We start from the raw sequence: 22,181 nt of genomic DNA, 5'->3' as shown, positions 1-22,181 counted from the left end.
AAGTCCTGACGTCAATATTCACATGTGAAATTGAAAATCGGCTCACCAGGAACCATCCATCCACGCAACGTGCACAAAGCGATTGTGTGCAGAAAGTCTCCGACCTAGGTCATGGTGACATATTTTATCGATTTTTTTTCTCTCAATTCTCCGTTCCCTGTCTTATCTTGCAGCATAAAGTATCATCCCTTCCGTCTGCTCCGGCCAGCTCTCTGAAAAGACTCACTTACATCACGGCTCCACAACACAAAAGCTCACCATGGATAGTCCAGGTACGCGGCCAGCGTATATGCTGCGAATCTTTTGCAAGAAAAGAATGAAGATGCTAATGTAGAATGCACAGCAAACGACATCGAGGGAGTCATCAAGACGCTCTGCATGGGTAGCGCCCATGAGCAAGACGCGGCGTTGAACAAGTATTTCTTGCCTGATGCCGAATTCATCCACCCGCTCTGCTGGGTTCCGCGATTTCGCAATATCGCAATCCCCTTTTTCGGAAGCATCGAGTCGCTGTGGTTGGTGCAGTGCATCTATCGCTGGTACATAACCTTTGCGCCGAGACTGGACATTGTCGTGGACTCGACAGGTATGTTTCGGGTGGTCCTTACCCTGTAGCTATTCGCGCCTCGGTTGCTGACGAGTTTGAACTCTAGCGTTCGATGAGAAGAACAACCTCCTCTACGCGACGGCGCGGCAGAGCTTCACGATATGGTTCTTTCCCATCTACTCCGTCACCGTCAAGCTCGTGACGGTGCTCAAGCTGGAGCAGCAGCAGTCTCGCCTGGCCCGAGACGCGGCCAGCCCGGAACTTGACGGCGACGGCGGCAAGACCAACGGCGCATCAATGCTGAAATACTACATTGCTAGCCAAGAGGACCTGTACCAGATGAACTACTGTCTCGAGTTTGCGGCGCCACACGTGGCGGCCAGGCTGTGGACGCTGGTGCAGCTCTTCACGACGGCCGTGTGCGTGGTCATGTCAGTGCTGACACTGCCGTTGCACTTTTACCTCAACCCCGATACAAAGAGGCAAAAGGCTAAGCAGTAGCGGCGCAGTGACGCACCTGTCGATCTTCTGTACCTCCCAATTGCTTTGCTTTGCTTTGCAGTGTCGTTTGGCTGGCTGTGATGGCTTTCAACGTAATGATGAAATCGCTCGCTAGATGTTGCGTATCAAGAATTGCCGCAATGAAGAAAATGTGATTCGGGGGCCTCTTTCGGAAGAACAGCACGGTTGAGATGCAACTACAACCCGCAAGAGGACCGTACTAAGCAAATGATGGCCGTCTCGATAGGTCTGGTCAATGAGGGAATAATATGCGAGGCTCGTGCAGCGTCAGCTTTGTCGTAGTATCTGTGAATATTAATAACAGAACGATATTTGACCAGGCCGGGACTCGTGAAACAAAGTACTGGTACTCAAGTACTCATTTACAAGCCATGACTGGCCGTGCCAGCATAGACGGCCAGAAGGGGGGACAGGTGGGCGATCCGATTATCCGCAGTAGTGGCACTAATTGGTGGTACTGACCCAGTGATAAATAGTAGCATTATTGGCAGGGGGTGCCAAATTGGAAGAAAAGCGGCAGAGGATCAACACTGTACAGATTGCATGGTGTTGATGCTGCGTCGTTGATGCGCCTAGAGGTGTGTAGAGTGGCGGTCATGGGCAAACAATCTCGGCCAGCTGCGCCACGCGTTTGTCCACGTCACTCACCCATCGTCAACACCATCATGACTCGGTATTCATCATCGGATTTATTTCACAGCAATGGACGCCTCAATTTTCTCTTTCTTGTTCTTATTTGTCTTTCCAGAAAGGTGGCGCTTTGTTCTCACGCGCCCTGGTCGCAAAAAAGCCAGCCGCCGCCACCAGTCTGAGAGCGCCCGCTGCGAAGAGCGCCACCACTAGTAGGCTACCGCTAGCCAGAAAGGGGAACTGGAATGGTGCCGTGTGGGATGGACTCGCCGTCGACGTCTATTTCCTTCTTCGAATCATTCTGCCAAGCCGCAGGTCCCTCTGCCAAGTCGGCTGCTCGGTCGTGCAGTGTGCTGCCAAGACGAGATTGCCGTCTGCTTGTTCCCGGGAGACGAAACGACTCGTGCCAAGACATGAGGTGATTGCCGGGGGGGGGGGGGGGGGGGTGCAAGGCCAACAAGAAAGCAAGCCAGTGCCATCTGGGCCAATGCTGCACCGCTCGAGATGCCTCAGCTGAGGCGTGCACGCGAGAGAGGGATGATCGGCAGTATCCTACTGACGTGGTTCGGGGTACCATCTAAGCAAAGGAGAGAAGGGGAGCGAGGCAAGGACGCCGGACTTGCGAGCTTCGGTGGTGGGGAACAAGAAGCTCGTTTATCAACTTGTCTTTTTGATCACCACTGTTGCGCCAGCAAGTTCCGCCAGGCTGATAACCTGTACTTACGGGGCACAGCTCACACGAGGCATCTGGTTCGGTTCCAGAACAGCATCCAGCCATGTGGCATGGTCGTTGAAATGAGCTTCAGTCTCACTAGTTTGCTCGCATAGTAGCTCTACGCCACGCTTGCAAGGGTGCCACAGAACGAACCTGCTCTGAGAGCTCCACGGCGTCCAAGGTCCAATCAACTCCCGCGCATTACATATTTCCAGCAGACTGCGTATGGCTTCAGCCGCCAGGAACTTTTGCAAGGGGCTATTCGCGCCACACACCCACCTCTTCAGTAGCGGCTGCTACTAGGGATTGTTGCAGTCGCTAGATGGTGCGTGGCTGTCCCGGCTGACATGCAGAGGATACTGAGTTGATAAGGTCGCGACGAAAATAATAATATGATTTCTCGTTGGCGTCATTTTTATCGGGGTTTCTTTTCGAGAGTCGACAAAGCAATTGTAATGACAAATCACGGCTTGGCGTCGAACAGGAGCTTGCAACGACCGCGATGAGCCACTGCAGCGTCGACAAGCCGCAGATAATACGTCTCTAACTTTGCGCCTCAGCGTCATGTGAATCAGATTTATGACGTGCTATTCAAGGCTTGATATAGGAGAAAGATAATCAGGCAAGTCATACCGTGGCAAAGTCAGCGCAAATTGCATCATTAGTGCATACACACAATCTGACGCTGCCGACAAGCGACCACTGCGTCTCCACCTCCCCGGCAAATAGCAGATGATATACTGTTCGAAAACCATAAGACTTCGGGCCTTCAAAGCTGTGCATTTGTGAGAAGCCTCATCAATGTAGACTGGCCTGTTTCTTCTTCTTGGGTGCATTCACAAATCAGCGTGGGGGTCAGGATATTGCAACGTAACCACCTACTGTCCGAGTTTATATGCCTTCTTCCCGCGTAGGAGGGGTTCCGTGGGGGCGGCATTTACACTCGCTCAAGCATCACCGTGATACAGAAATTGGACATTTCACACGACGCAGAGACAATTTCGTACCGTGAGACATCTCGGGTTCACGAATCAAACATAATAGGCACCTTTGCCATTTCCTGATACCATCTATTGCGTCGGGAGCTCCACTGTACAAAGCCGGAGCAAAGAAAAACGAAGCAGGACAAATAATGGCTGAAAGTATCGAGAATGGCGTATTCCGCCGCAACAATACCACGGCCCCTGCAGATACCGGAGTCATGTCTCTTTTTTCTATGACAGGAAAGACGGCCGTCATCTCCGGTGCTGGAGCAGGAATCGGCCTCGCCGTGGCCAAAGCCTTTGCCGAGGCGGGCGCCAACGTTGCCATCTGGTACAACTCCAACGACGAAGCCGTCGCCCAAGCCGCGAGCATCCAGAAAACGTTCAACGTCACTTGTAATCAATCCTTGATCCAGTAACAATCCGGACAATGCCCAATCCATCTTGTCTAACCCCGACTCCTCCGACAGGCAAGGCGTACAAGGTGGACGTTACCTCGTTTGAAGCGGTCAACGAAGCAGTGGACACGGTCGTCGGCGAGTTTGGCGGGCGTCTCGACGTCTTCGTCGCAAACTCGGGCATCTCCTGGGGCGACGAGGCGTTTCTCGATGCCGACATGGGCCGGTACCACCGTCTCATGAAGATTAACACGGACGGCGTCGTCTACTGCGCGCACGCCGCCGGCAGACACTTTCGCCGGCAGAAACGAGAGGGGACGACCTCGCACGGGGCGACGCTGGACAATTTCAGGTCTGGCAGCTTTATTGCCACCGCCAGTATGTCGGGTCACATTGTCAACATTCCTCGGCGCCAGGCAGTGTACAATGCGTCCAAAGCAACGCTGATTCATCTCTGTACGTTGACCCGCCGTCCTTTTTTTTTTTTGGAGGGTTGGTTTGCTCGTCCCACTACAGCAAAAGCTAAGAATACCGCCTAGGCAAATCTCTCGCGATCGAATGGCTCGGGTTCGCGCGGGCAAACAGCGTGTCTCCCGGTTACTTTAACACTGGCATTTCAGGCGCAGTAGCGACCGAGGTCATGGATTCCATCAAGGACAAAATTCCCATGGGGTGAGTAGCATTTTTCTCAGATACAAAGTAGCCCTGGAATTTTGTGGCAATGATGCTCACATCCCTCCCAAGACGATTCGGCGAAACCCAAGAGCTGCAAGGTATATACTTGTACCTGGCGTCGGATGCTTCAACGTATGCCACCGGGGCGGACTTTTTAGTGGACGGCGGGTACACAGCCGCGTGAATGAACAAGAATATTTTCAAGTTTGCGTGGTCCATGACAATTACACTCGAGCAGAGAATAAACGAAAGAAATCAATGGTCATCGCCTTGCCTGGTCTGCATGGAAACATGGCGATTGTGCTCTCGCATATGCTAGATCCCGTCTTGAACGGGGGTCTACCTAGTATGAATGAGTGACAGCGAGATGCTAGTCAACTCTATCCTCCAATCCCTGATCAATAGGTCATCACTAGCCGACCTCTACTGGCTAAGGAACTCAAAATTACTCTTTAGTGCGGATGTTCCTACATGGGCAACTAAGGATGGCAGATTACAAGCATTAGTCGGTGGACCCAGATACCGACCCAAGTCAATCGAGCCTGCATTGTAAGTAGAGTGTCATTCATTCACCATAGATAGCCGTCTTAGCCAGCGCGCGACGGTCATGCTGACGGCCAGGTCCCAAATCCCGAATAGACAAAACGATCCGCACCCAGGATGTAATACGGCATCCTTGGAAGAACCGCAACCGCGTGATATTACTCGTCGCTCGCTCCGGAATGTTCAAGACCCTCAAAAGGCATGTCTGCTACATACGAGACCGGTCTTGCTTTATTCTGCTGCTTTTAATAGAACAAAATGCCCCTTGTCGCTGGAACGGAAATGCGGCACCTAATGGCCAACGCCATTCGGATTGGGGGGGGGGGATGGTCTCGTAGAACGAAAACTTTACCGCGCATTTCGGCCCCCCATCCGAGTGTGCGTACGCGCACAAACCTCATTTGTGTCGACCCAAAATGGCCAACAGCTCCGGGAACTTTTGTATCAGCCAGGCTAACACGAATCTGGTCGTTTCTCATTAACCTGGACCCCCCGCGCGCGGTCAGAGAGTTGGGGCTGCAGCTCGATTCTCTAGCGTTGAGAAAAGGGACTATCAGGTATCTCTTCCTCGTGCCCCCCCCCCCCCCTTTCCGACTTGCTGGTACGGCAAAATACGCACAAGGACTGATTGCCGGGTGTGTGGACAATTTTTTCTGGGGCGAGATATCAACAACCAACGCTCAGCTAGGCCACCCTTGGACTTCGGTAGTGAACATGCGCCGCTGCTAGTACCAGTAACTATTGCTGGTATCTCTTCCCCCCGTCAAAACATGCGGGTCGCCTTATTGTTCTTTTCTGGAGATCTATGGCGACATGCATCGTCAGCCAACAAAGTCATTGCGACTCCAACGACGTGCTTTGTGGCCAGTCGGTCTTGTTGAGCGTCTGTGGGCGATTCGATCCGAGACAGGCTGCAAGAGCCACACACCACTTACCCCCCCCCTCCCTGGAACTACTCTTTCGACTCGGTCCCCTTCTCTTGAACAGTTTGGCGGGCTTGCGTATCGCAGAATGCTGGGATTTCTCGCATGGCGTTGTCCTGGGGGTGGAGGGGCGGAATCCACCGAGGCGCACACTAGGGCAACCAGGGCACTCAGCGCTAAATGGCCAAGACGGGAAGGTCCATGTAAGTAGAACTGACGATGTTCTTGGGGGTATGCGGGGGAGGCGGCAAGGGTGTGCTGTGTGAATGGGGTCTCTGATAACCAGCAGCCAGGCAAAACCGTCCACGGACTCGGGGGCAGCTGGAAGCTAAGTAGTCTGTGTTTTAGTGCTCATGGACATGTTCCGTACCTTGTGATATGCTGGCTGTGTGGTTGGTGGTATTTGCTACTCTTTTTTTCTTATTGTATGCCCGCTCTCTCAGCTGGTACTACAAAACCGTCATGGTGCCCCGAGGTATTCTCTGACTTTTCCAGACCTTTTTGTTCTCCATTTTGTGTCGTTGCTTTTCCCCCTCGCGGCAGGACTCTTGCGCAGAACCTCCCCAATCATGTGTAAGTTTGGCTCGCTCACATACATGGCAAGGTGTTGAATCATGTACACACACACACACACACACACATCTTGCTAACATACTCCCCTCGGAAAAGCGGAATCTGAGAAGCGAGTCAACCTCGCCGACGACAAGCAAGTCCAGCTTGCCGCCGACGCAGACCGCAGAAAGGAGGATTTCGCCATCGAACACCACCACCACCACGATGTCGAGATCCTCAACAAGGACTACGAGGGCAAGCCCACGGACGAGGAGCTGGAGACGCTCCGCCGCGTGCCCGGCGCGCTGCCCGCCACGGCGTACCTCCTCTGCGCGGTCGAGTTTTGCGAGAGGGCCTCGTACTACGGCTGCGCCCAGATCTGGACCAACTACATCAACCGCCCGCTCCCGGTCGGCGGCAACGGCCTCGGCGCCGTCCCGCACGGCAGCCAGGCGACGCAGGGCGCGCTCGGCCTCGGCGAAAAGGTGGCCAACGCCACCGGCCAGTCCTTCAACCTCCTCGCGTACTGCCTGCCCCTCCTCGTCGGCTACCTCGCCGACACCCGGTTCGGCCGCTATCCCATGATCTTCTGGGGCATCATGCTCTGCGGTCTCGGCCACGTCCTCATCATTGCCGGCGGTGCCAGGCAGCTCCTCGAGGACGGCACGGCCAAGATTCCATTCTTCATCGGTGTCTACATCCTTGCCATCGGTGCCGGTAAGCATCAGATTCCTGTCGCTTTTGACCTCTGCCCTTTGTCTCATCCTTCACACAGCCATGTTCAAGCCCAACGTCACTCCTCTCCTGCTCGATCAGATGAGAAACCACGTGCCCAAAGTCGTCACTCTCAAGAGCGGCGAGCGTGTCATCGAGGACCCGGAGCACACCGCCGAGCGCGCCATGCTGTGGTTCTATCTCCTCATCAACATTGGCGGCTTCATGTCGACGGCCACATCCTACTCGGCAAGATATGTCGGTTGGTGGCTGGCATTCACGCTGCCTCTGATCCTCTACCTGCCCCTGCCCTTCCTGCTGATATGGCTCAAGCCTCGTCTCGTCATGCACAAGCCCGGCGGCTCCGATCTCGTCAACGTGTTCCGCGTCATCGGCCACTGCATGGCCAGCGGCGGCGTCTTCCGCATCGGCAGGTCGGGCTGGTGGGAGGCGGCGAAGCCGTCCGTCATTGCCGCTCGCGGCGGCTCCGAGACGCGCTACAACGACGCCTTTGTCGAGGATGTCAAGCGCACCATGCAGGCCACCGGCATGTTCTGCTTCTTCCCCGTTCAGTTCTGGAACGATAATGGTCTCGGCAACGCCGCCAACTACCTCGGCACCATGCTGCGAGGTAATGGTGTGCCCAACGATGTCATTGGCAACTTTAACACCCTCAGCATCATTGTTCTCGGCCCTATCCTGAATGTGAGTCTTTATTTCTTTACCTCGGTGGCGAGGAACTGTGCTGACACCGTGCGTAGTATGGCTTGTATCCACTCCTCCGCGCTCGTCGCGTTCACTATGGTCCTATTGCCCGCATCACGACGGGCTTCCTCATCAGCACTCTGGGTGGTGTCGGCTATGCTCTGCTGTGCTGGAAGGCCTACGAGACAAACCCCTGCGGCTACTACGGCTCGTCGGACCCGCGCTGCGTCGAGGGCGGTCTCGTCTCCCCCATTTCGCTGTGGTGGGAAGCCATCCCGTACGCTCTCGGTGGTTTCTCCGAGCTCTTCATCAACGTTCCCGCGTACGGTATTGCCTATTCGCGTGCGCCCGTCAACATGCGTGGCCTTGTCTCCTCCATCAACCTGTTCAATACCGGTTTTGCCTACATTGTCAACCTGGCCACGTCGGCCGCCATTTCCGATCCCCACCTGATCTGGGTCTTTGCCGGCCCTGCCATCGTCGGCGCCATCGTCACCGTCGGTTTCTGGTTCACGTTCAAGCACATCGACAAGGAGGAGTACGTCTTGTCCACCAACCAAGTGAGCGAGGCGACCGGCACGCGCGACTACTTTGACGAGAATGACATGAACGAGACGGGCAACCGCCCGGCTTCCATCGCCGCCAACGAGCAGACTGGAATTTCGCAAAAGATTTAAAGATGCTTGGGGGTCTGACTGCTTGCTTGCTTGGTGGAGCAAGCAGCGGTGATGTCGGGATTGTACAAAGACAGACAGATTTCGGTAGGAGAATAGATGGAGAAGAATATATCAATTTGAATCTACAATATCTGACAAGTAGAACTAACTTCTCCGTTTTATAATGATCAGCTCAAAAGAGCTGCCCCTGTTTCCAAAGTAAAGCACCGGCAAAAGCGACGCCGTCTGAGCCACGTCGATTCGCTATTATATGTCCATCGTCGAAGCAATTACGCAGTGAAGCTGCGAGCGCAGTTCTGGTTGTTGCCGTTGTTGCCGTTGTTGCCAGCGTTGCCGTTGTTACCGTTGTTGCCATTCTGCTGGCCGTTGTTTCGGCCAGCACCGGCACCGGCGCCGGCGCCGCCGAAGCCGCAGCCCTGCTTGCCCTGCTCGTTGGCAACGGCGCGGGCGGAGCAGACGGCGCCGTCCTTGAGACCGGCGCAGCAGCCGGAGGCGCAGTCGGCGTCGGAGAGGCAGGCCCCCGTGATGAACTGCTTGCCCTGGCCGTTGCCGACGTTGGCGGCACCAGCAGCGTCACCGACGGCGAGGACGGAGACGGCGACTGCGTGGCATGTTAGTATTCTGTCGACGAGAGGAAAGAAGAGACGAGCAAGAGAGAAAGAGAGAGTGCAGGGCAAAAGCCATGGCGCGGCTGTATGTGCTTGTGCTGAACCCGATGGAAAGGAAGGGGGAGGGGGGGGGGGGGGGGGGGGGGGGCTACTAACAGGTAAGGAGAGCGGCGACAGCGATGCGGACCATTTTTGCGGTTGTTGGGTTGTTGGATAAAACGAGAAGTTTGTTGAAAGGAGTGAGTTGCGACTACCGGGTCGATTAATTAGATTGTAAGAGCGAAAATGAATGGGCGACACCAGGTCGTAGAATGCAAAGGTCGATTGGAAGGAGAAGAAGGCTTTGAACTGTGTGGGATGAGGAGAAGGGGAAAAGAAGAATTGTAGATGGGATGAGATGGCATACTTATATTTTGGAATCAATGCAGCCAACAAGACTCTGGAACATTGTCCCCGATTTTGCCATCTCATCTCGTGTCAAGCAGAGAGTCGACGCCGCCTCCCGCCGGGCTTCTCTGGCATCAAGCAACGCCTTGAGGCACGAAACTTGACCCGCAGTGGCAACGATCCTCGTGTGCGAACAAGCATGACCCCGGCTGTAATGCCCGCAGGAGCCCGATCGCAAGAGCAGGATCAGTTCCATCTGAAGTCGAGCTGTTACACAATTGTCACAAAGAGTCCCCGCAACAGCCCGGTAATATGGAACAGATGTGGCGTTGAGAAAGATTTCCCAAACAGGTAATTGGCCTTTTGATCGCCCCCGTTTTCTTCCAGACCGAGTTTAGTCGGGGCTGAAGTTGACTCGTGTTTAGGAAGAAGGCTGGCTGGGCTGCAACGGAGTTGGTCCTTTCAGCCGAGCTTGCAACCAACCAACCAACTCGATGACGAACTTCCGCCAGCACGCCGATACGGGGATGAACCGAGCCGTGATTTGTTGACTCAGTAGTTTTCTACTTTTCTTGACTACATGATTTGCCAGCTGCTTTCTTGTCATTTCTCGTTCATCTCACCTCGTTCACCCAACGCAGCTTAGCCTTGCCACCGATCAAGGGGCCGAGACCAACCTGCGACAGCAACCGAATCCATCTTACGACACGACGCGCTCCACGTTTCGGGATGCAAAGTCACGACCCCAGAAGGCGCAGCCCGCACTGAAGCAACGAAATCCAAGGCTCATCGCTCAGCGGAGAATTAAGGGGATAAAAAGCGCCGGTCGGTGTGGCGCTGCTTGATTCAATGGGTTATGCGCCATTACTGAGTAGCTGCATGGCGGAGGCAAAGAGAGCATAACTATTGAAACGGGCCAGCACCGGCGGCGGCAGTCTGGAAACATGGGCGGGTACGGAGCTGCAGATATTCAGCGCCAGATATTACTCGAACACTTTTGCGAATTACACGTATATGCTTGCCAATCTTTGCTTTGTTCACGTATAACAGGCGAGGGATGGCTATAATAAAGCAGGAACCAGAAACGAGGCCTGATACAGGGCTCTGCGACAGGAGCAACATGTAGATGACGGATTTCGAGAACTACGGAAAAAGCAAAAAGCGCTCGCCCGGTGACTTTTTCAGATGTGCCATGCTCCTTGTCACAGATGGGACAGCATGATCAAATTAAACCGCGAGGAAACCAAGAGACGACGGCAAGGAAACATGGGCTGACGTGGGGGGTCTTCTTCGGGGGTCTAGAGGTGGAAGAGGAGACGAGAAAAGCAAAAAAAATAAATAATATAATATAATATAGGGTCCTTTATTGACTCGTAAAGTGTATGATGCGCAGCAGGTGGCAATGAACCAAATTAAAAAGGATAAAGATCAGGGGAGCGCGAGGAACATGGGCCGGAAGGCGCGGCACCTCGCGGAGCCGAGCGAAGGGCGTCAGGCGTCCACCGTGATACACAGATGACAGCTCACGGATGGTCGCGGCCCAGCGCTAGTACGCTCTGCATTGCTCTGCCAGAGCAGGCAGCAGGCTTGATTCAGGGCTATTTCTGGGAGTGGGCTTGGTTGGAACGAAGGAGCTCGGGTCGTCGCCGAGGAGGGCGCGGTGAGGCGCGGTGAGGCGCGGTGAGGTGCGCGGGCGGACAAGTGATGGCCTGCGGATGACGGCGTATTGTATGATGTTATGTGTAGATCTTGAAGAAGAAAAGTTGAAAAGTAGACAAAAGTAAAATACTGAGTGAAAAAGAGAAAAACAATAGGGAAGGGGGACAATACTTTATTTTATCTGTTCATCGTAATTTCTAATCGGTTCTAGAGTCTTGCTTGGCCAGAGGCGGTAAAAATGTGGCGATGGCCTCATCCGCTGGCGTGGTGGTAACCAGTTGGCTGCAGCGCTCGGCTGCGCATCCGCATGGTTTGTCCCTAGGAGTAGCCAAATCCAATTATTTGCAGGCTGAATGCGCATTTGCACCATTTTGTTCAAGAGGTGAGCTGCTGTTTGCCTTTGCAATGCGGCTAGCTGCGAGTGCAGGGTAGCAAACGCAGCCTGGTTTCTCTCAATAAATCATCACGCCTCGCGCAACTGCATTCTTGCAACCGGATCAATCTAGGCCAATTGTTCTCCCTTATACTCCTCTGTGCGCACGTTGAGTTGGTACTATATAATCAACGCACGGTTGGCTCTTTCAGCGGTCAACTTCTTCCTCTCTTCTCAACTTCGTTATTCAACACCTCCCACCTTCGACCTTTGCCTTGCGTCTCCCTCTCTCACGTTTTGTCTCTCGCCAGATCCTCCTTCCAAGAAGACTTTCCCTCGGTTTCTTCTTTTCACAGTATTTTATCCTCTGCTACTGTTTCATAAATTGATTTACCCCCTTCCTCTACCTTCCTTTCTACCTTCCGTTTTGGTCGGTCACCTCTCGGTCGTCATGGCCGCTCCAAATATCGACCTTCCAAACCTGAGGGTCCTCATTCGAGATATATTCTTGCTACCCGACCTCCCAGAAGAGAATTGTAATGGGCCCTTCGTGGAAGATCTACCAAACCTGCTCATCAATCTTCTCGACACAGCCCAACCGCTACTCTCCGCAGAGGGCACGACTCCGCCGCGCAATGCTGCCAACATCTTTCGCAATTTTGTCAATGCCAGAGAATATGGAAAGATTAGTGCGCAGAAGCTTCTATGCCTTCTGAAAAAAGAACCTCAAGGTATCCAGTCAATCCGCTCCCCGTCTACCATGAGCAAGTCTAACCGTGTCGCAGAGGCGATTCCGCTTTACCTGCGTCACCATAATGCTGGAATCATTATCCGCTGGGCCGCTCGTCGCATCGAAGCGTTCCAGTTATCCCCCCAGGTGTCTGCTGTAGTTTCAACAACTGGAAGGCTACGGCGCAAATTTCCAGAGATTGCTGTCACAATCGACAAGTCTACAGCTGCGGACCAAAACTTTCTGACCGTTCTTGCCGAAACTCTTGCTGCAATGGACAACGGCGAGGTCTCCGGCTTGAAACCATTCAAATTTGCCAGAGGCAAAAAGGTCGAGTATAAATTTGATGCCAATTTGCCAAATCATGTTTTCGACCTTCTTTTCGCCTGGCTGTTATCCGAGAAGAACGCCGACACTGAGACCTCCCTCGACACAAGTATTGTGAAACATACTCGCGATTATGTACTCACTACAGACACATCTTCTCAAAGTATAAGACGGTCACCAGCATGGCTTTTCTTCAAAGTCGTGCTTCAGCAAGATCTGTCTATGTGCAGCACCTCGCGCGATCATACTCTGTACAAAAAGGTCATGATGCTCCTCCTTTCATCGCTTCTAGAATCTGCTTGTCAACATGAGCTAGACAACGACACGATACAATTTATGAATAGGAAAATTGGCTGCCGACTGATAAAACTCCACCTCAAGCTGCAGGATGACGCGACCAGCTCATGGATGACGAGCGTCCATGCCACAGTACACAAAGCTGAGAGACTGCTTCACAAAAGACGCCATCAAATCATAGAAGAAAGGGGAAGAAAAAGGCCCAAGAGGATTCAACCCTTTTACTTCGATAAAATCACGAGCGAGGTCGAACTGCCGAAGCTGGATTCTTTCTTGTGGGCGGCTCGGGAAGTCAAAGCCTCATCGCGACCCCCGGTATCTGATCCGGCATCGCAGATGATTTACTGGGGCAAAGACAAACTCCCAAATATCAGTCAAATTACTTGTTCCTCATCTACTGAAATAATTCAGAGTTTAATCCTGGTGGAGCATTGGGTTGAGGACTACCTCAACGACTACATCAAGCGACACGCAAAGAGCCCGAGTCTTTGCAGTGCGATCAAATCCTTGGCATGTAGCTATTTCAAGAAGGCTGGCGCTGCCTATAAAGACCATCCATTTCATTTATCGATGATGATACTAACTATCATGGAGCTTTGGGTAGCCTGCGACAAAGTAGCTGCGAGCTGCAACCTCCTGCTACAGAAATACACACCCCTAGGTGTCGAAAACCTGAACTTCGACAGTTTACTCTTGAAAACAAGACAAGAAACACTTCGCCTTGAGAGAATCGAAGATTATATTTCCCACCGCTCTTCCGAGAAAATGGACATGCTCGCGGAACACGGTGGCTCCAACTGCTTTGCAGCTCTCTTTGCGCAGGCCAGTGACTCTCACCAGCAACTGATGGTACGAATCAGAAACGCAATGGATAAATTGAAAAGAGAGAAGAAAATCGAGTTAAATATGAAGAAACAACAGCAGAAAACTCTTTTTGAACTTCATGCAAACACGACCTGCAAATCATTGACTTGTGGAGTAGGAACTTCAAACATGCACTGCACCCGCTGCGACAATCTTGCGGCGGCTCGCCAATTAACAATAAACCCATACTATGACGCCCTCCCGAATGATACTGACAAGGCTCAAGCCATCATTTTCGAGCTCCAGATTCCTGACGACTTTGCAGCCTGGCGTGAGTTTTGCTTCTTCCTTCGATTCGATGTTGCTGGTTGTGCCCTCCTAAAGGAGGACAAGACGGACAAGAGTCATCAAAAGCTGCAAAATTACGAGCCTTTGATACCATACGTCACAACAAGCAGTGTAAATGCGAGTCAGAGAATTCATCTCGCATCAGAGCCGCGAAATCCTGGCACTGCACCTAAGCCAGTCCAACAAAATACCACCCTTGAAGATGTCTTCAAGCCGTGCGACAGAAAATGGAGCTTGTTTGACTCCCACAATCAGAAATACATTTCCCGAATTCGAAAAGGAAACGCGATCCAGGCCATGAGCAGAATGCAGCTTGACGATCAAAACCATGTTTTGCGACAATTTCTAGCCGTCGACTCTGAGGAAGACAGGAACCCCAACGAGATCATCCCAATGCGAGATGAAGAAGAGAATACATCTCGAATCAAGCACAATGAAGAACTTGCATCTCTCTGCTTCGGCGATGATGTCATTTGGCCCAAAATATTACATACTCTGCGTGGTTCCTCCGTCGATTGGACCGCCCCTGAGACATTTCTATTTGTGTCGCAGGCTGTACTACAAGCCGGCCCTCGAAAGGAGAAAGCTCACCATAGACAACGCCATTGGCAGCTAAGTGATGAGACATTTTGCAGGAAACTTTTGAACGATGTTGATCAACGGCTGCGATTCGTCAAAGAGAGCTTCTCCGGTCGCGGGGCGATTGCTGTGTTCTGCACCATTGCCATGAAAGTTATAACCGATGGAGACGTGTCATGCCGAGAACAAGCGCTACGCATTCTTTCCAAAAGCCGCAAAGCATGTTACAGCTGGATGAAGGATCTTCAACCACTAGTGGACGATTCCACCTCTCAGCTATACCAGACGCAATTGGAGGTAGCCTTGGTTTACGTGCACACTTTGAGTCTCGAAAATCGGCAGCTCGATATAGATCTGGAAGACGAAAGGACAGTCGAGGGTTACATTTTTGCAAGCAATATCATACAGGAAAGCAAGGGTGGCGTTGCAACTACCTTTACGAAATCATTGTACTCTTCCTGGCTACGACTCGCTGTCAATGCGTCTCGGATCCTGGTAGGTCGAGTCAGATCGGGCCATGCGGGTGGCATCTCGTATGGAATTTTGTCCAGCCTGGGAATATTGATGTACCGCCGTATAGCGAGCAAAGACTGCGAGATGAGGGCTGGCTCCTGGATGAGGACCTGCCTTCGAGACATGGGTGGGGAGGTTGTGCAGATCATCCATCTCAACCTCATGTCAGCGGAGCTTTTGATCGATGGAAGATCTTCGAGACGTCTGCCGACCGACTTTCTGGAACATAAAGATTTTGTTGCACTATTTGGCTCTCTCAGCCCCACTGTCACTGCTTCGACCGATCCGAGTTATGACTACAACTTTAAGAAGCCCTTTGGGGGTTTCAGAATAGAGATAGGTCTGAAGAGACTTGCTGTGAGTAACCGCAACGGATCTTGTGAGTCTGACTTGCACGTGCGGGCAACCAAAGGTAATACTGTGCGTGTGCTGGTTCCTCGACGGGTGCTATGCGAGCCTCGATTTCCCTTCCCTTCACATTATCTTGATGATTATCTACATTGGTTTACTCTGAACCAGACTTACAAAATCATCGAATTTTGTACACCTGAAGAATCTTGGGATGGATGTTCCTTTGCCTCCTTCCTGGTCGAAACCATCGAAGAACGCGGGAAGTGGTCGCTGCATGATCAGAAGGGAGGCTGCGTCGTGCTTCCAGTCAGTATTGATTACTATCAAACATTTCTCGGAATATTCAAGTATTTCATCGCGAAGGATGAACTAATTGTGACACTGGACCCGAAAAAGAAACAGATGGAATTGCATTTACGCAGTCTCGGGCTGAACTTTTTCGTGCGGAATGGATCTGCCGACATACAATCAGCGGAGCATGAGAATATGTGCATCAGCCACGACTACTGCTTGCAGACTTTACTTGGCTGTCAATCAATTCTCGTTCTGCACAATCGCATTGATGAATCAAGTCGAGTGCTACTGGTCCCTGATGATGAAGTGCACTACGAACGCCACAAAAATCACGTTAAGGTTCATGTGAGCATCAGTACAAATGCGGTGGTCCACGTCTATACAATAGACGAGCGCCTCCAACGGTTGAAGCCGAGCAATACGTGGAGAAGTCATGTATACCTTGCCTATTTGTCTGCCCTTACGTCGTATTGCCTGCCAGATCCCTTGACCGGCAAGACGGGGCAGGAGACAGCGCTCGATATCCTTGGATCGAAGGCATCCACATCATGTCTTTCTCTCAAGCAAAGGGACTACGAGCTCTTGGAAGAGATCAGTAAGCTTTCTCCGGAGTGGACGTTAGTCAAGAAGCCAGGAGTGAATACCCCTACATTGAGCTGGAATAACAACCTTCACGTGGCGGCGCATCATGAAGGGTACTGGTTTGCAGTCCAAGAAATATTAGATAGCGCCGAGGTGCTCAATCTTTTTGAAAAAGCCTCGGAAGTAACCAGGGAATCCCGTACGAAGGCTGAAAGGATGCTGACGGTTGCTGGTGCTCGACGCTCAGCCTGCTTCCGCACTGATGGGTACGGAGCTGAGCAAGAGGCTGTCGACACAGATTACTACTTTCGAATACCAGTCACCAAGAAAGAACTGAAAGATTCAAAAGGAAAGATTAATTACGGAGGATCTGCATCTTTTCGAACCGCGTATACTGCTTCACTAGGTGCGAGAAATCGCCAGCGATTCTGCAAGGGGGTACCACCCGTAAGTGACATTTTTTCCAGCGTGACAATAAGAGGCATCATTAAGGGAGCAACGGAGCACTATAGCAAAGAGAGCTTCAGATATTCCATTCATCATCTGGACGAAGATCAAAATACCGTGATAGAAGACTTCTGCTCTATTCATAAATCCCTCGCAAAGGAGAGGTTGCAGCTCAACCCATACCGCGTGCGAATGTGGCTCGCCACCATTGCGTCTGGCATGACTGAAAAGATCGCCAGTACCTTGATTCCGATACTTTGTGCTATTATGTGCGGAAAGGTTGATCATGGGGTTGCTATTCCCACCATTACAAATACGGGAGCAGACGTTTGCGATCAGGAAAATCGAGGTGCGATTGCCGCGGCGCTGGAAGAAGCGAAATTGCCCTTTGACAATGGTCGAATGGATATCGATGATTCTGACGTCGATGATTCTGATGAAAAAGAGGACGAGAAAGTTGGCGAGGCCGAGTTTTCTCAGCTTCAAAATGCGGCTATTGCGACGTTGGCTGAACGGATTTCTGATGGTTCTCCTCTCAACCTCGCGGAGTTCAATTCTTGGTTGAATACTAAGGCGGCAGAAAGTATCAGTCAACGACTTAGAAAAGGTTGGAAAACTAATGCAGAATATTCAGAATATTTTTGCAGTCTTTCAAAAGCCGTCGGTTCCCTCAGAGTATCTGAAGCGAATTATCCGACTCTATGGCACGCCATCCCGGCGCCAGGGAATGATGAGCGCAATCTCGGATACATCACGTTACAGGCATTGATGACGCGGAAGCCGAAGCTTTCAGAAACAGATGATCAGTGGAGAACGATATATACCGATAGATTGAAAGCAAATATCCAAGTGCACCAGCACAACATGCAACCTGCTCTCCATGAGCTGGTCGACTCCATTGGAAATACGGCAACCAAACAGCATGAAAAGCACTATTCTGACAGACTCGCAAATAGCGTCAAATCTCTCAAAGATGACTATATTATGAAGATCAGGAGCTCCGACATCGAATCGATCCTACATTGCGTGAGCGAATACAAGCGCGATCTAGAGAACAGACTCGTGGCCAGCCTGAAGAAGGCCACCGGCATTGTTCGTCGAGCTATCTTTCCTGGCAGCATGTGTAACGATATCTTAAAATGGACGGACAAATTTCCACGAGTATCTCTAAGGTTCTTTCTAGAATTGCTATCCTTTCCCAAGACATCCACTGTGACTCGCAAGTGGCGGCCGCTGCTTAAGCAGATAGCCATCCTCTGCCGCGATATTCAGCATATGGATAGAATCTTAAGAGCCCGCAAAAACGAAAGAATCTTGATGAATGAACTAAAGACTATCGAAAGATATAGCTACGACGACTCGCAATTTCCTGACGCCGTACTTCTTGAAATAGATCATGACATTTGCATTCGATCGAATCAGCTCGAAATTTTACACCAAATGCGAAACCCACCCAACGACAAGAATGCTGTCATGCAGCTGAATATGGGAGAGGGAAAATCATCTGTAATTATTCCGATACTCAGCGCTTCTTTAGCCGAAGGGCATACGCTGGTCCGAGTGTTTGTGGGCAAGCACCAGTCGACGCAAATGATGGATACCTTGACTGCGTCCATGTGCGGAATAATGAATCGTCCAATCCTCCGCATGCCCTTTAGTAGGGAGTCCAAGCTGAGCGGGAGCCAAATAAAGGGACTGCAAAACGCTATACTTCGATGCGTCAAGGCGGGAGGCGTGGTACTGCTTCAGCCTGAGCATCAGCTGTCCATGCTTCTCTCTACTTGCCTGAACGAGGATACGAGCATCACAAAGCAATATGTTGGCCTGTTGAACTACATCAACATGAACTCACGCGACATAATTGACGAGTGCGACGATATACTGTCGCCGACATATGAACTGGTCTACACTATTGGAAACTCGGGGCCTGTTGACTTTGCACCGGACAGGTGGACTATTCTGCAGGGCATAGTTGAATTATTCATCCAGTACAGCAACCCCATAACCGCCGAGGTAACTGCAAAAGATGTCATTTTCGAGAGAAATAAGGAAAACCCTGATGCGTTTCCAACAATTATTTTTCTGACATTAGATGGCTTCAAGAAGGTGCTTGCCAAAGTAGCAGTCCAGTTTGTTGATTTTGGTATCCCGGGATTCTCCGTTCGCCGATTCTCCGATCCAGAGAAGAACGCTATTCTTCAAGTTATAGAGCAAAAGGAACCAAAAGGGAAACATGTCAGAAAGCTGAGCAGGTTTAGCGATGCTGCTAGGTCGGCAATTGCGCTCGTGAGAGGATGTGTCAGTGGTGATCTGCTCCTCTCGGCGTTTATGCAAAAGCGGTTCAGAGTAGGGTATGGCAACGATTTCGAGCGCGTACCAAATACTCGGCTTGCGGTACCATATGCAGCCAAAGATGTACCAAAGTCGCATGCCGAGTTCAGCAATGTTGACCTTGTCATTCTGCTCACGCTACTTTCATACTATTACGGCGGGCTGCGCGAACAGGACGCCCGCGAACTGATGAACTACATATCTTCCACGGACGATGGCCGTGAGGTTTACAAATCCTGGTTTGATGAAAAATCAAAAATGCCGAATGAACTCACCCGCCTAGACGGCGTCAATTTACAGGACGACGGTCAATTCAATAACATCTTTTTTCCCAACATTGCCCAGTCCAGGAAGGCAATCAACTACTTTCTGAGTCGCATTGTGTTTCCCAGGGAGCTTGGTGCCTTCAGCAAGTATATGTCCGTCTCGGGATGGGATCTAGGAGAACAGAAGAAGAATCCGACCACTGGGTTCAGCGGCACAACTGACCTCTGTTCCCTGTTGCCGCTGGATATGAATCTACATGAGCTTCCAAGTCAGCAGCACACAGATGCGCTGGTAATCAACAATATACTCAGACCAGAGAACACAGTCGTCTCAATTGGGCAAAAGTTCGCTTCAAAGACCTCTAGTGATAGCGATCTGATTCAGGATGTGATTGCAGACGGCAAATTCCGCGTATTGCTGGACGCGGGGGCACAGATCATCAAATACAGCAATCAACAGGTTGCAGAAGAGTGGCTGCGACGCACTAAAGATGACGGAATCGAAGCCGTAATATTCTTTGACGATTCAAATCAGCTTTCTGTCATCGATCGAAACCAGGGCGTTCAGTATCTGAACGTGTCTACATTCGCAAAAAGGCTCGAGGTCTGCGCGGTGTTTCTGGATGAGGCACACACGCGCGGAACTGACTTGCGACTTCCATGTAACTACAACGCCGCGGTCACTCTTGGGCCTGGATTGACCAAGGATTCTTTGATGCAATGTAAGTATTTGAAACAGACTCCTTTCTCGGCCCGTGACAGGAGATTATGGCTACTTACTCACTGGTCGAACAGCTTGTATGCGTATGCGAAACCTAGACAGTGGGCAGACTTTGACATTTTATGTCAGTTTTGAGATCGAAAACGACATCCGAAACCATCTAAAACTTTCTAATGGCCAGCCACTGTATACGCAACATGTCATCGAATGGAGTATCACCACCCAGACGTGGGTGACTCTCGAGCGGCAGATACGCTACTGGGCGAAGCAGGGGGAGAAATATATTGAGGTGAAAAAATATTGGGAAGAATTGATTCGTAAGAAGGGCTCGAATGCATATGAATTCGAGGAAATCCAACGCAATTTTATCCGCAGCGGGTTGAATAGCGTCTAGAAGAGCTGGGCTCCCCGATCGCAGAAAGCAGACAAGACTGAGACTCAAAACTCGAGCACCAACAACACAACCTCCAGAAGAGTTTTGTGGTCCCAAAGAATCAAAGACAGAAGCGAGCAGTTTGGCTGCACCGCTATAGAAAATGAAGAAGACCTCGATGCAATGTGTGAGCGCGAGGTCGCGCCGGAGGTGGAGGAGGAAAAGCAAGTCTCGAAACCGACAAAGCCGAAAGCAAAGGCAGAAGAACCCAAGAATCTTCCCTTGGAGGCCTTTATCGAAACAGGAGAAATCAAGAACCGTGACACAGAAAACGCGTTTCAATATGCATTCCGGTCCTTGGAGACGACCACATTAGGGAACATGCCCGAGAGGAAGCAATTTCCACGCACGCTATTGGTGACCAGGGATTTTGCTCACACCCTTGAAGAATGTGACTCAACGGACAGATATCAGCGGCGCGTTGTATGTGTCTTGCACCTCAAACCGCACCTCGTGCGGGATGGACGCCAGAGACTCGTTGTCATTAGCGAAGCAGAGGCAAATAGGCACTGGGAGTTGATTCAAGAATCTCCATTTGTAAGTATTCACTACTACAACGCCAAGACTTCGACCGGCGATACCCGACAGACCGAGTACATGACGTATCCGATGATGCCGGCTCAGACTCTTACCTACCCAACCGCCACGCGCATCGCGCTCGACATCTTTGCCGGGCAGCTGTACTTTACCTCTCTGGAGGAGTACCATCAGGTGTCGAGCTTCCTGGGGTTGGCCTACTTCACCGACTGCCCCGGGGTTGAGGTCGACGCGGACGGCTTCGTGCCGCCCACCGAGCGCCACAAGCTGCCGCCGTACTATCTCGGTCCGGATCGTTTCTGGGATACATTCAGGACGAGCCCCGTGGCCTTTCTGAAGAAGTTCCTCTGCGTGGTCCGCAACCATGGCGCCAGCATCGAGAGCACGCACATGGGTCGCATGCTTGACGGCGAGCGGCTGGACGAGAGAGACTTCCGCGCCGACGCCAAGCGCGGTCGGCCGGCCGTCGACACGCTGGCGCGACAGGCGCCGCCTCCCAAGAAGCCACGGCTCGAGATCAAGGAGCAGCGTGACGTCAGGCTCCAACGGGAGCAGAAGGCGACGGCCCCGACAACGTCAGAGCAGCGGCCTGCGCCACCACCTGCCGCCGCAACGCAAAGCACACCGGCGGCGGCAAAGATGGCAGCGCCAGCGCAAAACCTGGGAAGGGAGGAGGCAAGAGCCAGGGCGGCTATGGCTGTAGCGAGAGAGTTGGAGTTGAGCAGAGAGTCCGAGTCGGTCCGGGACGCGGAGCGAAAGATGCGCGAGAAGGAAAAGCAGTATTTCAGCCAACAGCCGAGCAATGGGAAACGCGAAAGACAAGGTGACGCTTGATGAGCTCTTGGATAGACGGGAGGTTTTGGGCATGTGGGATACGATTTTGGAGTACTATTTTGCTGTGCTGGGCGGGTCGGTTTGGGATGGGACTGGATCTTGGTGCTATTTGTGATTGACCATTTGAATTATGTGCTTCGAGATACTCTTTGCAATGAAATGACTCCGACAAAAAC

At 51.8% G+C, this 22,181-nt stretch overlaps 5 protein-coding genes across 5 annotated transcripts; 4 read left to right on the top strand and 1 right to left on the bottom strand.

The window, feature by feature from the left end:
• Nucleotides 1-259: 259 nt before the first annotated feature.
• On the top strand, nt 260-1,048 carry V2A60_007145 (uncharacterized protein; the record flags this gene model as incomplete). The annotated part of the gene is made up of 3 exons (XM_083258431.1): nt 260-272; nt 344-586; nt 654-1,048. 3 exons carry the CDS (start codon nt 260-262, stop codon nt 1,046-1,048), a joined length of 651 nt encoding a protein of 216 aa, XP_083114557.1.
• Nucleotides 1,049-3,546: 2,498 nt separating this feature from the next.
• On the top strand, nt 3,547-4,654 carry V2A60_007144 (uncharacterized protein; the record flags this gene model as incomplete). The annotated part of the gene is made up of 4 exons (XM_083258430.1): nt 3,547-3,793; nt 3,868-4,251; nt 4,335-4,467; nt 4,540-4,654. The coding sequence occupies 4 exons, from the start codon at nt 3,547-3,549 to the stop codon at nt 4,652-4,654; spliced, it is 879 nt and encodes a 292-aa protein (XP_083114556.1).
• A 1,851-nt stretch (nt 4,655-6,505) lies between these two features.
• Nucleotides 6,506-8,584, top strand: V2A60_007143 (uncharacterized protein; the record flags this gene model as incomplete). Its single annotated transcript, XM_083258429.1, has 4 exons — nt 6,506-6,509; nt 6,606-7,205; nt 7,264-7,907; nt 7,964-8,584. The coding sequence occupies 4 exons, from the start codon at nt 6,506-6,508 to the stop codon at nt 8,582-8,584; spliced, it is 1,869 nt and encodes a 622-aa protein (XP_083114555.1).
• A 269-nt stretch (nt 8,585-8,853) lies between these two features.
• On the bottom strand, nt 8,854-9,382 carry V2A60_007142 (uncharacterized protein; the record flags this gene model as incomplete). The annotated part of the gene is made up of 2 exons (XM_083258428.1): nt 8,854-9,185; nt 9,349-9,382. 2 exons carry the CDS (start codon nt 9,380-9,382, stop codon nt 8,854-8,856), a joined length of 366 nt encoding a protein of 121 aa, XP_083114554.1.
• A 2,680-nt stretch (nt 9,383-12,062) lies between these two features.
• V2A60_007141 (uncharacterized protein) lies at nt 12,063-22,005 on the top strand (the record flags this gene model as incomplete). The annotated part of the gene is made up of 6 exons (XM_083258427.1): nt 12,063-12,777; nt 14,056-15,566; nt 17,043-17,466; nt 17,518-20,202; nt 20,276-20,490; nt 20,596-22,005. The coding sequence occupies 6 exons, from the start codon at nt 12,063-12,065 to the stop codon at nt 22,003-22,005; spliced, it is 6,960 nt and encodes a 2,319-aa protein (XP_083114553.1).
• Nucleotides 22,006-22,181: the final 176 nt, after the last annotated feature.

This window comes from Cordyceps javanica, chromosome 4 (genome assembly GCF_051103115.1).
Source record: "Cordyceps javanica chromosome 4, complete sequence".
NCBI classification, from domain to species: Eukaryota; Fungi; Ascomycota; class Sordariomycetes; order Hypocreales; family Cordycipitaceae; genus Cordyceps; species Cordyceps javanica.
The sequence above is the reverse complement of the archived record's forward strand: the minus strand, read 5'-3'. Positions and strand labels throughout refer to the sequence as shown.